The sequence below is a fragment of the Triturus cristatus genome, chromosome 5_1 (genome assembly GCF_964204655.1).
Source record: "Triturus cristatus chromosome 5_1, aTriCri1.1, whole genome shotgun sequence".
Lineage (NCBI taxonomy): Eukaryota > Metazoa > Chordata > Amphibia > Caudata > Salamandridae > Triturus > Triturus cristatus.
The window spans coordinates 878,382,168-878,398,255 of NC_140587.1; the positions used below are offsets into that span (position 1 = coordinate 878,382,168).

General features: G+C 42.0%; 1 protein-coding gene across 1 annotated transcript; it reads right to left on the reverse strand.

The window, feature by feature from the left end:
* Positions 1–12,940: 12,940 nt before the first annotated feature.
* Positions 12,941–13,252, reverse strand: LOC146831565 (histone H4-like). The gene has a single exon (XM_085604168.1). The coding sequence runs from the start codon at positions 13,250–13,252 to the stop codon at positions 12,941–12,943; it is 312 nt and encodes a 103-aa protein (XP_085460294.1).
* Positions 13,253–16,088: the final 2,836 nt, after the last annotated feature.

A 16,088-nucleotide genomic window follows, 5' to 3' on the forward strand; every position in this document is an offset into this window, starting at 1 on the left:
CCGGCCGGCAATGTTTGACTCTTTCCGCCTTTGGCGTAAGGAAGCCAAAAAGATGAAAAATTAAGCAAGAGAAACGAGATAGGAAAGCACAGGGTATGACGATTATACAGGCTGCTCAGCAATTTAAAGATAATGAAGTTGATAATGCGATGGAAATTTCAGAGAGACAACATCGTATGGCGATAGATAAATGCTATCCGATGTTGCCAATTTCCCCTTCTGATAGAAGAAAGGATTTAGAGGAAGATCCCTTGATGTCTCACTTATTGAGATTGCCTCCACCCTATGTACAAGGTGCTAATGCAACCCCGTTGTTACAGCCTGTTCAGCCGCCAGTTGCGCCTCCGCTTGCTCCGGCTCTTCCACATTTGCCCCTTCAAGTATTACCGTCTCCACCAGCTTTGCCTTCGACTCCTTTGCCTTCATCTTCTTTGCCCTCTGCTCCCCCGGTAATTACTGGTTCCTCTTCAGTTAGTTCGCCTAATACCTTGTCCCCTATCCTTATGTCCAATTCTCCGTCTATGCGTAAACGACTCACAGATACGGTCTCTGGTCTTTTATCTCCTTTCTTTGAGGCTTTAAATGTGTCTCCATTTTTTTCTCGAAGACAGTCTCGTAGTCAGTTCCCAGCTTCCGAAGAACAAGAAAGGTTGGACTCTCTCGCTCGTAAATGGATTGAGAAGGGTCCCCAACATAGTGTACCCGACATTATGCCTACCTTTTCACAGTGGAATGCGCCTTCGCAGAGATATGTTTTCAATGTTATGTGTGATAGTCTTGTTAAAGGATGGGAGGATATGGACTTGGGTTCGGTTCCTCAGGGTCTGTTAGATGTTCAGGCTGATTTTGATAAGGGACTCATTGTGGGTTCTAAGGTTGAGGACGCTGTAAAGACACTTGTTACCTTTAGAACCTTATTTACCTCACAGACTTTTCTTGACTCCGATCCCTCGGTTAGGCTGACACTGAAAAATTACCCAATGAGAGAGGTTCCTCCAGTATGGAGAGAAGAGGTTGCAGCAGCAGGTGCTAATCAAGCTATTCCTGCTCACTTCCAGCGTATATGGGTACATGTCCCCTGGAAAAGATATGAAGTTTTGGCTCTTAAACATTCTCTACCAGATCCTCGTAAGAACCCTGCAGGTTATTATAAAGAATTGTCACAGACTGTTGATGCCTGTATTATGAATTTAGCAGATATTGACATGTTGATGGGGAATGTAGTCCCACAAGCGTTATGGGCTAGGATTCGTAAAGAGAATCATGCCCAAGCATTAGGTGGTGACTGGGATGCTATAATTGCCGCAGATAGAGCCCAAGTGGGTGGTGCGAAGCCTGATGCTTTAATTTCAGAACTCCCTGGTAGGATTATTACATTAATGAAAATGATGATGCCTGCCTTGAGAGTTAATTGGGATAAACTAGCCACGTGTAAACAGAAGAAAGATGAGAGTGTCTCCGATTTCTTCACTCGTTTCGAGGAGACATTCATTGATCACAGTGGTCAGGATATGACTACGGAGGGTGGACAGCGATTATTTGTAGATAAGTTCGTATTTAATTTGCTTCCCGAGCTGTCGCATAAGTTGAAAGACTCCGAGAGTTCATGGGCTGTTTCTTCTTCAGCCCAGATATTGGCTACTTCTCAATATTATGAAAATAGAGATAAAGAAGAAAAAGATAAGCAAGAGAAAAAGACTAAAGAATTGAAAACTAAGGTTCTCTTGCAACAGGCTTATCCTCCTCGTTATGCTCAGCCCCAGTTTCAACAGCCTCCGCAGTTTCAGAGGGTGTATCAAAAGCCTGAGCCATATATTCCATGACCTTTGTTAGGTCCTAATCAATGTGCCTATTGTAGGGAGGAAGGTCATTTTAAGAATAGTTGTCCGGTTTTATTGCAGCGCAATGGAGCACTATCTGCTCCACGAGGTCGTGGTGGCCTCCAGTCAGCAAACAGAGGTAGAGATCGAGGTATGTTGACCCAAAAACAGCGTTCCCTTCCTCCTCCTAATTCCGTTAACTACTTTGATCAGCAAAACGCTCGGTCTACACAGTATTACAATGAGGATTATTATGTTGAAGGCGAGAATGAAAGTCTTCATGCTAACTAGGACAGCCATGGACAAAGTAAGGGAGTTGTGTTGATTCCAGTAGATCAGAATGGACCTTATGTTAATGTCACTACAATAGGTGTTTCAGAGCCATTTCTTTTAGATACTGGTGCGATGAGAAGTTCTATCATTCATTCAAAACTCCCTGGGGCACCTTTGTCTTGCTTAACAAATGTATCTGTAGGTTTTTCTGGCGCCCTAGTTCGTAATCCGGTCTCTTGCCCTTTGCCTATTTCAATTGGCCCTTATGATTTGGAAGCTCCGCTTCTCTTAACGAATGGTTGCGGCGAGAATCTATTGGCTTTGGATCTATTGAAAAGAATACATGCCACAATATCTTGTTCTCCTTCTGGTGTATATCTTACTTTAGGACAGAAATTGACTTCTCCAATGTATTTGTCTAAAGATCAATTCCCACCTGAATTGCTCTCTCTTCCTACAATGCTTTGGGCTACGGGTCCAAATGATGTTGGTTGTCTTGAGATCCCACCTTATGTTGTTACTCTCAAGCCCAATGCTGAATTGCCACACGTTCCTCAATATAGAATTTCCACTGAAGGTGAAAGAGCGCTTTTGGAAATCATTCATGATTTGATTCAGAAGGATGTGGTTGAGGAAACGAGAGGTAATATATGTAATAGTCCTATTCTTCCTGTTCTCAAACGCACTGATCCTTCTCAGCCTCCTGTTTATCGCTTTGTAATTGATCTTCGGGAGGTAAACTAAATTGTTGTACCGCAGTTTCCTGTTGTCCCAGATATCACTGCGCTGTTGACAATGATACCTTCTACAGCGGTTTGGTTTTCTGTTATCGATCTGAAAAATGCTTTCTTTAGTATTCCCATTGACAAAAAGAGTAGGGATATTTTTGGCTTCTCTCTTGGAGGCCGAAGCTTTCGGTTCCAGCGCGCACCTCAAGGCTATTGTGAAAGTCCCTCTATTTATAGTCAAGCTCTGAAATGTCATCTTGATGCTTTTTCTTTGGCGTCTAGTGCTGCTCTCATTCAGTACATGGACGACTTGTTAATCGCTGCTGATTCAGAGGATATATGTAAGAATGTGACGGTTGCATTGTTGCGACACTTGTCCGATCTTAATCATAAGGTTTCACCTTCTAAGCTACAATATGTTCGCTGAGACGTTACCTACTTGGGTCATCTCTTATCAAAGGAGGAAAGACGATTAACCCCAGAACGTATCCAAGCAATTGCGCAAATGTCTGTGCCATCCACACAAAGAGAGGTACGTGCTTTTCTGGGCATTACTTCCTATTGTATGCAGTGGATTCCTAACTTCTCTCTGTTGGCTAAACCTTTGTTGGCTCTTACTTTGAAAGATACACCTCAGCCCCTTCCATGGACTGACGAATGTCAGAGGGGCTTTACTGACTTACGTGCTGCTCTATGTTCTGCTCCTGTATTAGGTACTCCTGATTACAGTAAGTGTTTCACGCTCTATGTACATGAAAGAGAAGGTTGCGCGTTGTCAGTCTTAACACAGCGATTTGGAGATAAACAGCGACCATGAGCCTATTTTTCGGCTATGTTAGATCCAGTAGCTAAAGCATTGCCTAGTTGTCTTAAAGCGACAGCAGCAGCAGCAATTTCCATTCGTCAGTCGGCTGGAGTGGTGCTAGATAACACTCTCATTGTTATGGTGCCACATGCAGTGGATACTTTGCTAAACAGAACAAAAACACAGCATCTTACGAGTGCTCGTTTGTCTGGATATGAGCTGACGCTCTTGGCTAGTTACGTACACATCAAACGATGTAACACTTTAAATCCAGCTACTTTGTTGCCTCTTCCAGAAGAGAAAGGTGTTCAAGAACAACATGATTGTTTCCTCCGCACTGAGGAACAGACAAAAGGTAGAATTGACTTAACAGATACGCCATTAGTGAACCCGGATGGAACGCTATGGGTAGATGGTTCTTGTTTTAAGCTTCCTAATGGAGAGACAACTTCAGCCTATGCTGTTACTACCTTGCATACAGTCGTGGAAACAGCACGCATCAGACATAATTCAGCTCAGGCAGCTGAACTGATAGCTTTAACCAGAGCGTGTGTGTTATCCAAAGGAAAAAGAGTGAACGTGTATACCGATAGCCAGTACAGGTCTTAGTTGGCCCGATGCCCTACCTTTGGCTCTTCTATCTACCAGAACGGCTGTGCATTCTCGTTTGGGACTTAGCCCTTATGAGGTAATTTTCGGATGCCCAGCTAATATATGGGGAGTCCCTCGCCCTAAAAAGTACTCTGATATACCATACCCGATGTTGCTTGATTATCTGCAAGACCTCACAACTAAATTACGTGTTCTCCATCAACAGGTTCAGAGCGCTTTGCCAGAGGCCTCCACAGACTCAGGTCATTCCATCCAACCAGGTGACTGGGTTTGTGTGAAGAATTTCCAAAGAACGAAGAATTTGGAGCCTCGCTGGAAAGAACCTCGACAGGTTCTTTTAGTCACCCGTACAGCAGTGAAAGTTGAAGGAAAGAAGAACTGGATTGATGGCGTGCACTGCAAGAAGGTGCCTTTGCCTTTGCCCTTTGATCAGTGGGTCCGTAAGGGTATAAGTGACTCTGAAAGCGAGAAGGTTCCCCGATTTATACCTTTTAGTGATGCACGCTTGAATGGAACACTGTCAGAAAAAGAAAACGACAACATTCTCCAAGGAGCTGTACCACCACATTTTCGCTTGAATACCACAAATCCAAGAACATTGTTTCAGGATCATACTGAACCTGATAAGGCTCATTACAATTTAAGACCTAGACTGAAGAAGAAAACTTGAGATTCTCTCTTCCATGTAGTTTCTATCCCGGTTTCAGGGTCACGGCAGGAGTCTTGGTTGTGACCTGAGTAGTGGCAATAGGTCTGCAGGACGTAAAGTGTCATAGGACGGCAGATGATCATAACCAAGTGATTGAGGAAGATTGCCGTGAGCATCCACCTAGAAGATGGAGACTACATTAGAAGTAAGAGAGAAGAAGAACAAGATGAAAGAAAAATACTGTAAATTAATGTGTAGTCGTTGTGGTATAACATTATGTGTTTTCATATTATTATGTATTTTATTGGCGTGTATAGGTTGGATTGTTCATGCTATGCAGCAAAAAGTTGTCCCTTCTTCTATCACTGTGCCTTCTTATTCTACTATCTCTCCACATCTATTTCATACACTTCCTCAACATGAACTTGTTAGAAGAACCGAATATTACAATAATTCATTTATCCAGTTATTACACCAACACCAATTAGTAATTAATACAACCGATTGTTGGGTGTGTGGACTGATGCCTCATACCACAGAAAAAGGGATGCCATATTTAGTCCTTCCGTTCTCTTATGAAGGTTCCGCTGGGGCTTATTTTGTAATATTCTCTAACGCCTATCAAAGCCGATTTAAACGACCTGTCAGTTCTTATATTGGTGGACCAGATTTCAGTCATAGTTCATTGATAAAGGGAATGGTAGCTATGGCTAAAATCATGGAGAATAGTAAAATTTCTATTGATGAGAGAAAATCATATACTAATTGGAACGTCACTCATTATATCACTAGCCTTAGTGATAAGGTTAAACAGGGAAAATCTCCACCAATTTGGACTGTAGCTCATCAAGGCAATTTCTGTTTGCAAATAAATTACCAGACTGCTGACATTGAACAAAGGAAAAGCTTTTGTTCCCATACGTACATCCATTCATCTCAGAATTCACCGCCGTTAGTGCCATCTCAGGGCACGTATTTCATCTGTCCCGATAGAGCCTATACGTGGTTGCCGACTGGTTATTCTGGAACCTGCTATATAGCTTTTCTTCTTCCCCCTACATACACTGCTTCTTCAAACTTTCATAAAAACAGATATGGCAGAGGAATTATTGATTCCAAAGACACAGCAGGACAAGAGGGAGGAGTGTTCCTAAAAGGATTTCTTCCTTTTTGGGGTCCTATGGCAAACAGCAGGAATATGAGGCAACTGGTTCGTGTTGTAGAGACTACCATAGACATCACTGTAGGAGCTATGAGTAATATTACAGCGGAACTACAGGCGGATCGTCTTATGACATTACAGAACCGAGTTGCCTTAGATGTTATTCTTGCAGATCGTGGTGGAGTCTGTAAATTGATCAAATCAAGTTGCTGTATTTATATACCTGACGATGCTCCGAAAGTATTCCAGGCCATCTCTAAATTACATATACTCTCCGAGTCGATTCATCAGGACGAAGGAGATTGGTCGTTATTGGGGTGGTTTTGGGGACTACTGTCTGAGTGGGGATGGAAGGTATTAACATTCCTTGGAATGGTTTTGGCCATCATTTTCTCTTGTTGTCTCTGTATGCACTGTGGCCCCGCCATTTGTGGCCTTTGTGCTACTATGTGCATCCCAAACCCTAAGTCACAGAGAACAGAGAATATTAAAATGATGGTGCAACAACAGCTTGATGACCTCATGGCCATTGACATCGACTCAGATTAACATGAGTCTGTGTATTATTGCCTGAGTTCTGGCAAAAGGAGGGTCTGAGGAAATTTGATTCTTGATCTCGATCATATTGACCCACCATTTTGTAATCCGCCACCATTTTGTGTTGCCCTCACTCAGGCAGCACGACGAACGAAGTCTTTTCTGCTTTTCCTGCAGTATCGTGTCAAAATAGCCTTCTGCCTCTGTTTACAAAGCTGGTGTTAGGGACTGGCCGAGTACACTAATCCCTGTCTGGTTTTTCTAATCCCTGTCTCAACTATCTGTTGGTTCACACTATTCTCTTCTGACTTTATCTTATCTTCTGGCCTTCGCTGTTCTCTGATCGTATTCTCTCGTTTCACAACTGTCCTCCAAAACACACAAATGTATCTCGCCACCTGCAAATCAGTTGCAGATACGTTAATAAATTAACCCGTAAGACGAGTGACAAACACAGTTGAAGGAGAGACTTCTTCGGGTTACTTGATACTTTATTTTCACACTCGTTTCTATTGGCTACATTTTGTTTTGAACCTTTTCTTATTGGTTCTTCATGTATGTATTGGGTGTGTTTCTGGTTAATCTATATGCTATCTATATACTATATAAGATTGTGCGCCACGGAGTGAAGTGTCAGTCTCCTGAGAACATACCGTGTGTACTTCTAGGACAACTGTACTAGCTGCAGCTAATAAATCTGATCTTTTACGCCGACAGAGTGTCCCCGTGTCTCTGTTAGCTGAAGCAGGAGAACCCAGGAGATTAAGGCGTACCCTGCGCCGCCAGGCCCATAAGGTTCTGGTTCTTCATCCTTCAACACCACGTTTTTTTTATATTGTCAAAACTTGTACCAACACAGAGTCATCAGCAGGAACATCCTTCCCAAAAATTAAAACATTGTCCTGAAACACCAGGACACCCTCAATATCTCTTGGTATGTTGCTCATTATCTTTTAGAACACAGACGCCTATGACGCCAAACCAAACGGCATGCGACAGTAGTGGAATGTTCCCGAAGGCGATAAAAACGCGGTAAGGTGACGCGATTCAGGATCAAGTTCTACCTGGTGATACGCACTGGCTTCAATCTAGTTTGGAAAAGACACATGCTCCTTTGGTGGAGGAAAACAAATCATTAATTTTAGATAGGGGATGAGAATCTACCCATATTTCCCTGTTGAGGGATTTCAAGTCGACACATACTCGAAGATCTCCTCCCCTCTTTCTGACTACAACTAAGGGAGAAAGCCACAGTGAAGAGTCTGTAGTTTCAATTATCCCTTTGGCACAAAGACTTTTCAGCTCCTTTTCCAAATCTTCCCTTACGCTAAAAGGCACACGTCTAAGTTTATGTTTGATGGGAAGGGAACCTTCCTTGACAATAATCCTGTGCCTAAATCCTTTGATTTTTTCTAAATTTTCAGTAAAAGCTTCAGGATATTTTTTCTTCTTCTACACAAGACTTTCATCTTAACACCCAACAACTAATACTTGCTCTTTGGCCCCGGGTTTCAGTATCATACCAAACAGGCCCTGGTGAAACCCACCCAAAATATTAAGTCCTTTCACAGCAAAATATATTTTTCCTTTGATTCTTCTGTCCTTAGAAGACATTTTTTCTTCTAAAAACCCATGGGATCTATTTTCCACCCATTCGTATGAGACAGGTGAACAATCAGGTGGAGAAAGAGCTTGAGAACCATTCCAGGTTTCCTCAAACATCTTTTTAGTAATCATCGTTATCTTTGCCCCTGAATCCACAAATAACTTAACCGTGTGATTACCAATACCAATGTCAACTATGGGATCGATGCAACTGGATGGATCACCAACCACAACATCCTGATTGGAAAGGGAGTTGCTAAATTCAAATCATCAGTGCCCAAGACCACAGAGACAACTTCAAGTTCTGACTCAATTCAACCGCACAGATAGCCGGTTTCCTAACATTCTTTTTCTTTAAGCAAACCTTAGCAAAATGACCAATCTTTTTGCAATAGTTGCACATGACATTGCTTGCAGGACAACGTGAACCCTTAATGTGAGTGGGATTTCCATATCTGATACAAAATATTGCTAACATTAGCTCTGATAGGATTATTTAAATCAGACTTGGCTTCAGACGATTGACTAATAGAATGATTTCCTTAGCACGGTTCTTGAGCGAATTGTTCACATTCACAACATTCACAGCTTCTATAGGCTTATCACCTAATTCTTTTAGAGAAACTAAAGATATTTCTATAATTTTAGCAATTTTGATAGTCTTATCTAAGGATGGATCACCCAAACTCAACAGTTTTAGTTGTATACTTTTGTCTTTACACTGACAAACAAACTGGTCTCTAATAAGTTGATCCGTAAAGTTATCAAATTTGCAATCAGCAACCAGTCTACTTAAAACCGAAATATAACTGTCCACATCTTCTCCTTCAGCTTGTTTCCTTTTTAAAAAATTGTGCCTTAAGACCATGAGGCTCGGTTACTTATCAAATCTGGTTTTTATCTTTAAAATAGTTTCGTCATACTCATCAATTCCGTTAAGTTGTTCTTGAGACAAAGGTGGTAGATGTTTATGATCAAATCCTAAAGAGTGGAGAAGAAGGAATTTCTTTCTCTCAGCACAAAAAACGTTGAGCCCCAATGGCACCTAAATAAGTTTGGAATGCGTCATACCATATTTCCCACCTAACTAGAGGATCACCAGGAGAATCAAGAAAAGAAGGAGGTGGATTGACGGACTGCATTGTACACAATTCTACTAGAGTAGGTAAACTTGAAAAAGCAATGGTGCAGTTAAGTGGTAACAACACTATACAAGTGACACGCCAAAAGTATGTAATAAATAATAAATAATAAATAAGACAAAGCACTCTATAAAATAATGAATAATAATGGTAAGTGAAAAATGAGGAGAAAAAAAAACTGTTAAAAAGTTGACAGGAGTGTTGTCCAGATGATGTGTATATTGCTGTGGAAACACACTTGATGTTAAAGTATAAACTTATGTTAAAAAAAATCTGTTGAACTATTCACCACTCTGAACTAAAGGTGTGTGTATCACCGTGAATACACAAAAATATTAGTAATGGTTGAAAGCTTAGAGGCTTTATGATTGTAGAAAAACAGCTTGAAAATCACAGGTGTGTATATCACCGTGTAGCAGAGAATACAGTTGAAAGATTCCACAGCCTTTATTATTCGAGGAGGGTGTGTGTATCACCGATGTAAGCAGGATACACAAACGTCTGCTTTTAAATTGAGGAGCCAAACGTTGTAAACGGTCACGCGTATTAATGGAAAGAAATCAGTTTCCCAAACCCTTAAAATGGCCGCTGCAACGTGATATTGCGTGATGCAGTGACGTGACAACATGCACGTAACTTGTAGACTGAAGAAAAGCTTCCCAATCACTTAAAATGGTCGCAGTGAAGTTGCAGTCAGTAGTATTCACAAAGAAGTTCACGTTGAGGAAGCAACAATGGAAGCACGCAGGTTGCAGGGCAGATGCGCAGCAGACGTCAGGCTGAGTAAGGATGAAGGCACGAGACAACAGCGCGAGGGAGATGGTTGATGGTAAATTAAAAGTCAGCACTTCTCCTCTTTGATACATGCAGACGAGATATATCTTTTGAGGATAAAACACAGCGCAGGAAAGCACAATATGAATAGGCACATAAAAATACCTTGGACATTGTTCCCTCATACAAGTTCATAAATAACTCAGCATGGTTGTCATCAGGAGAAGTAGCTCAGGTGCGTGGGTTCTTGATGTAGCCAAATAATCGTCACCAATATTTTGAAGTAACCAACTCGGTAGAGTATTATGGTTATTCATTGGCTACATCGGTAGCAGAGTAAGGAAGACCATCTCTGCCAAAAGGTCCATCAGGAATGCTCCAGCTTCACGCAGTTGCTAGGAGACTCCACATTAGAGCACAATAATCATACAAGTTTAAAGGTGAAGTACCAATTAATATAAATAGTGTAAGCATACAAAATACAACACGAGCGTAACCAGCAAAAGGATCAGGAGAATGCTTATCTTTCTAATAAAAATTCCCAAAAGTGAATTTGGTTACTGTGTCTGATGCAGAGTCTGATTTGCGCTTCAGCCCAGCAGTAGAACATTTGAGGACCTTTGCCTGGAGAACTATCAGGAATCGGCTAATTTTTTGACAATTGTTAAGGAATAGTGTGGACATGTTGCACTGTCAGACAGAAGTGTGACTTGCTTCTGGCCGTATGCGGCCTTTCACTGTACAGACATATTAAGGTGACAGAGAAGATTTTTATTCCTGCCTACATTTTAAAGTACAGTATTGTTGTGTGATCCTGAAAAAGGTGGTTGGATATAATCAATGCCCACAGCGAAAGTGTGTTGCCTGTTTTTTGAAAAGTGATCCCAGCCCACAAGGCTGCAACAAATAAAAATTAATATTGTTTTTTCGTTGTTGTTTGCCTAGTGTATGTGTAGAATGCTGAGTCACAGCGTAAATGTAATGTATGACGGGGCGTGACCTTGGGTGAGTGTATGAAAGAGTGAAGTGAGATGAGGGGCCTGTTTAACTTTTTGTAAAATATAACAGTTATTTTTTCATTGTAAAAAACAGAATCTTGTTGCAGTACATGGAAGGAAATGTTGAAATGTACTTGTAGAATTTTGTATAAGATGTGCTTACTAAGACCAATGAATATGACAAAAAATGTGAGAGATTAATAAACATGGTAAGTAAAAATATACTGTATGCATAGCACAAATGTATTTGGGGAACAGAACCAAAAGCAGCTGTAAGGTACATAATCAGAAATAAAGATCAAGTGGGAACATTCTATTATTTAGTGGTTCTTTTGTCCCCCCCTTCCCAAACCTAGAAATATTAGAGTAGGGCGTTACCTTTGTATATGTTGATTGCATTACAGAAATACCAGTATCATGAAAAGAAGAGAAAAATTCTGGATTATGCACAGGCAATCTGAAAGCAATGATTTTTCGTGCGCTACATTGTTATGGATCATGTTATAAAAGTACCAGCAAGTAATTGCGCAGGCGCAGACTGTTCCTGGTTCAACTGCATTATGGCAGAGAAGTGCTACCATCTGTGATGCAGATCAAATATTCCTTAACTTCTCCGTAAGGGTTGGTGCCTGCTAACTTTAGCCCTGTGATGAGGTAAGTAGACCGGTTGCCATGGAAGTTCTACCTAATTCTCACAGGGCTCCATGCCTTGATGCACGTGTGTCAATAGGTGCAATGACAGGTACGGGTCTAGGAGATGCTGAGGACAGAGCATGTAACTTCACTATCTCTTAACCAATGGGACAGACAACCTTTGACTTGGACACATTGGTTTGGCTCTTTTGGAAGAGGGGTGGAACAGGGGAAAGCAATTTACCAAACATTTCCAAATTACTAGTCAGACAAGGAAGGGGTGGGAAGAGTCTTGATGCAGGCTACTTGAGGAGAGAAGGTAATGCTGGTAACAAGTATTTCCTCTGTAAAGCAGCAAGGTGGGACAGTTGAACAAAAAAGTCCATTCTGGAGGGAGGTGTGCTGTTGGTACTCTTTTCCCTTTCTACCCGGCAAGAGAATATCTGATAGGACCGGTTGTGCATTTATTATTAAAGAGAGTAGTGAAGAGCAGAGTCAAGTGTACCGGTGTCCTTGATTACAATTATTCTCTAGACTGTTTACAGGATTACCCTTAAGTATTGGAAAAACTTGAATCTGTGTCGAATATGACATAATTTCATTGAGGTGCTTTCCCTTGTCTATGAAATACCTTAATATCCATGAGGTAACATTGTGTGTCATTAGACTAAACAAGTCATACATAGTAACCAATCCTAAGTGCCTGTGGCGGACTGTTAAACATCTCACTCATGTCACAGCTCACGTTTTGGGGTGAATGTGCAAATGTAGGGGGGATTTAATAACACTTTGCTCCACGTTTTTGTGTTGGAAAGTAGCTTAAAATAAAGCAAAGTGGGGTTATATGCTACTTTGTGCTAAGGGGCATCTTATTGGTGGTACATTGGTGTTCCCATGCCCAATCATTTTTTAACATACATACCTCTCTACTTACATTTTTAGATAAGCATTTGAGCCAGTAAATTATGCCTACATGAAGCATTCACAACAGTGGAGCAAGCTTTAAAAGTCTCCGCATTTATCTACATTGCATGTGTGCTGCAGTGTACATACACATACAGAATAGGGGATGAGCAGAACTCACAGAGTTTCACTCAGCAGAATTCTGCAGAGGCATTGTAGCATTTGATTTTTTTGCTTCCGCTAGCCAACTTAACGTTGAAGTTGGTGTTTTCTTTTTTTTCTGTGGGCAAGTCGAGTGTTTAACTGCCGAATCCGTAGAGGGTGCGGCACTGGCGCTTCAGGGCATAGACCACATCCATAGCGGTGACGGTCTTCCTCTTGGCGTGCTCGGTGTAGGTGACGGCGTCCCGGATTACGTTCTCCAGAAAAACCTTCAGCACCCCGCGGGTCTCCTCGTAGATGAGGCCGGAGATGTGCTTGACTCTGCCATGGCGCACCAGGTGGCGAATAGCCGGCTTCGTGATATCCTGGATGTTGTCCCGGAGCACCTTGCGGTGCCTCTTGGCGCCGCCTTTGCCAAGCCCCTTCCCTCCTTTGCCATGTCCAGACATGTTCTCCTCTCTGTGCTGTGAGCAGAAAATATTCTGCCAGTTGGCGGTTGGCAGAGTTTTCAGGAACTTCCCGCTCCAAGCGAAGAGCTGCATGGGCAAAACTCAGCAAACTTGCAGGCAGAGCAAAGTTTATCACCATTCCTAATATAGAGTGGGATAAGTATCAAACTAGGTCAACCTATAGTTTTTGTACTACAAGGCTACCTTTCCAATTCAAAACTTATGCTTGACAGAATGCACACACCATTGATCCATGGCGGAGAGCAAAACATTGCCATAATACCCATGACACTGTTTTTGTGTTTTCATTTTTCACTGTGTTGTGGCAAAAAAAAACTAATTTGACCTCTAGTCTGTAGGCAAGGAGCCATGTCAAGAACAGGCATATATTTACTTAGATTTTGCACCAGGCTTGCATCAAACTTTTGGTGCAGCCCTGATGAAATATCCTTAATGGCATTTACTAAGCCACGCATAGTTGATTTGTGTGGCTTTGCTCAGGTTAGTAAACACAAGGAAACCCAATGCAGTGCATAGCACTGCCTTGCTTTACTTTGCATTGGGCAGGCATACATGGTGGAACATGGGAATTCCCAAGCATCATCCAATCTATTTTTATTAATCCAAAGGAGTTCTGGCGAATTGTCAATCAATTGGATAAGGATGAAGTAGCAGCAAACAGTGCTAACATCAGTGAATATCATTGGTTCAACTGCTTTCCAAACCTCCAAAGTAGAGAGGGAATTGAGCACAATACCACAGAAACAACAAAGTGGCCCACTCAGAGTGCAGTTGCGTGCCCACAAACTGAAGATCCATGGCCATTGGGTCTTTGGACCATGCAGGAGAGTACTGAATAGGCAGAGAATGAAGTAGAAAAAATTATAAAGAAGGGTCAGACAGATGCACCTCTGGCCCCAACAGCCTTGCCCAGGCTCTTTTCAAAGCCAATGCACAGTTCTGGTTGGGCAAATTAGCCTCCATTTTTAACCATGCACTAGCAACCAAACAAATGTCTGGTTATTGGCGCTGGGCTATTATCCGATCAATTTGCAAGGGGGAGATCTCTCCAACCACGCTAACTACTGACGAATATCATCGATTTTGAAGCCAAGCACTTTGGGGGCTTATTACTCGAAGATCTTGTGCACTGGCAACCGAATAGAAATTCATGTCATTGAACCAAACTAGCTGCAGGAAAGAAATGGGCACACTATCATATCTAATGCAGTGGCGTAGCTGGGGGGAGCGGTGGGGGCGGACCGCCCCAGGCGGCACATTTAGAGGACGGCCGCGCGGCACTGGAGGCCCGTTGCGACGGCCTTTATCATTTATTTGGGGACACACTGACACGACTGTCAAACATTACAGTAGTGTCAGTGTCCCCAAATAAATTATAAAGGCCGCAGCAATGGGCCACCAGTACCGCGCGGCGCGCACGCGTCCCCATATTTTTTACGTGCAAGCGCACGGTCGCAACTGCTGCCTGCAGCGCATGCACCACGTGGTGGTGCGCGCGCCGCGACCGAGCTTAGAGAGGAAAGTCTAATGAGCCCTCTCAGCTCAGGGTCCGGGATCCAGCCAACGAGCCCGCCGCGATGTACCATACTGCCCATGTTGGAAAAATGTAAAGTCCAAGAAGAGGATACTGCCTGATCATGCCACGCGACACAAACCGGCATCTCTCAGCCTGTTGTGAGTTTTTCTGCTACCCGTTACCTGTGTTGTACGTTGACTCCTGTGATGTGGTGTGGAGGGACGACTTGCACTTTCATCACCTAACCTTATGTTGATTGAATGGCGGACGTGGAACTGACATGGTTGACGATGGGTGAGGGGAGATTACGTGGTACTCTACTTTTGCTTTTCCCTTATTCAGTCCATCTGTGAACAAACAATGCCTGTGCTTTCTCAAACATATGTGTAGATGTTCCTATTCTACTGACCATACCAAAATGTATGATAATGTCCATGGCAAAAGGATTTAAGTTTACTAAAATACAATTAAAAAAAATAGGAACGGGGTTCTAAAACACAAAAAAGGAACTTGTCTGTTTTATCACTGAATGTAACACACTATCATAAGAAAGAAATTTGCTAAATATTTTCATTTGTGTAAGGCTGGAGACTTAAAGTAATAGATTGTCGTTCAGTAACATTACTAGTAACATTACTTGTCATGTAACAGGATACATTGGTCATGTAAACCTTATTTTTAACCCAAAAACCAGGTGTAACATGCGTTATTAAAAACAAGCACTGGCAAAACCATTAGGTCTGTAGCTGGCTAACCCCTACCATAGATTCCCTCGCTGCTGGAGTACAGGAGGCTGAGTGAGGTATGAGCTAAACGGTTTTCAGAGGGGAGGAAAGAATCTTTAGTGAGTGGCAGACAGTTCACAGACAAGTCCTATAAAACAAGCATTTGCAATGCAATAGGTCTCGCATTTACGCGAGTTTGAGCTATTGACATTGCATATAACAAAGCCTTTTATTTGTGTTTTAGTTTTTAAAACAGAAATAAAAGGCATTGTCATTTACAATGCCAATAGCTTAAACTCGCGTAAATGCGAGACCTATTGCAATGCAAATGCTTGTTTATATAATTTAGCAGAAACTGAAGCCATTTTGTGTTGAGTCTGAAGCAGAACTAGTTTGGGCTCTGGAGCAGAAGAGAAGGGTTGCCTAAATGCGTATTCACAATAGGCAACAGATTAGATATAAATACCAATCAATAGCAGTATATTAATGTGCATTTGCACTTGTGATGTGTACATACGTAAGTGGATAAGTAAAGAAAAAGGGTATTTAGGTATATATCTATGGGCATCTATGT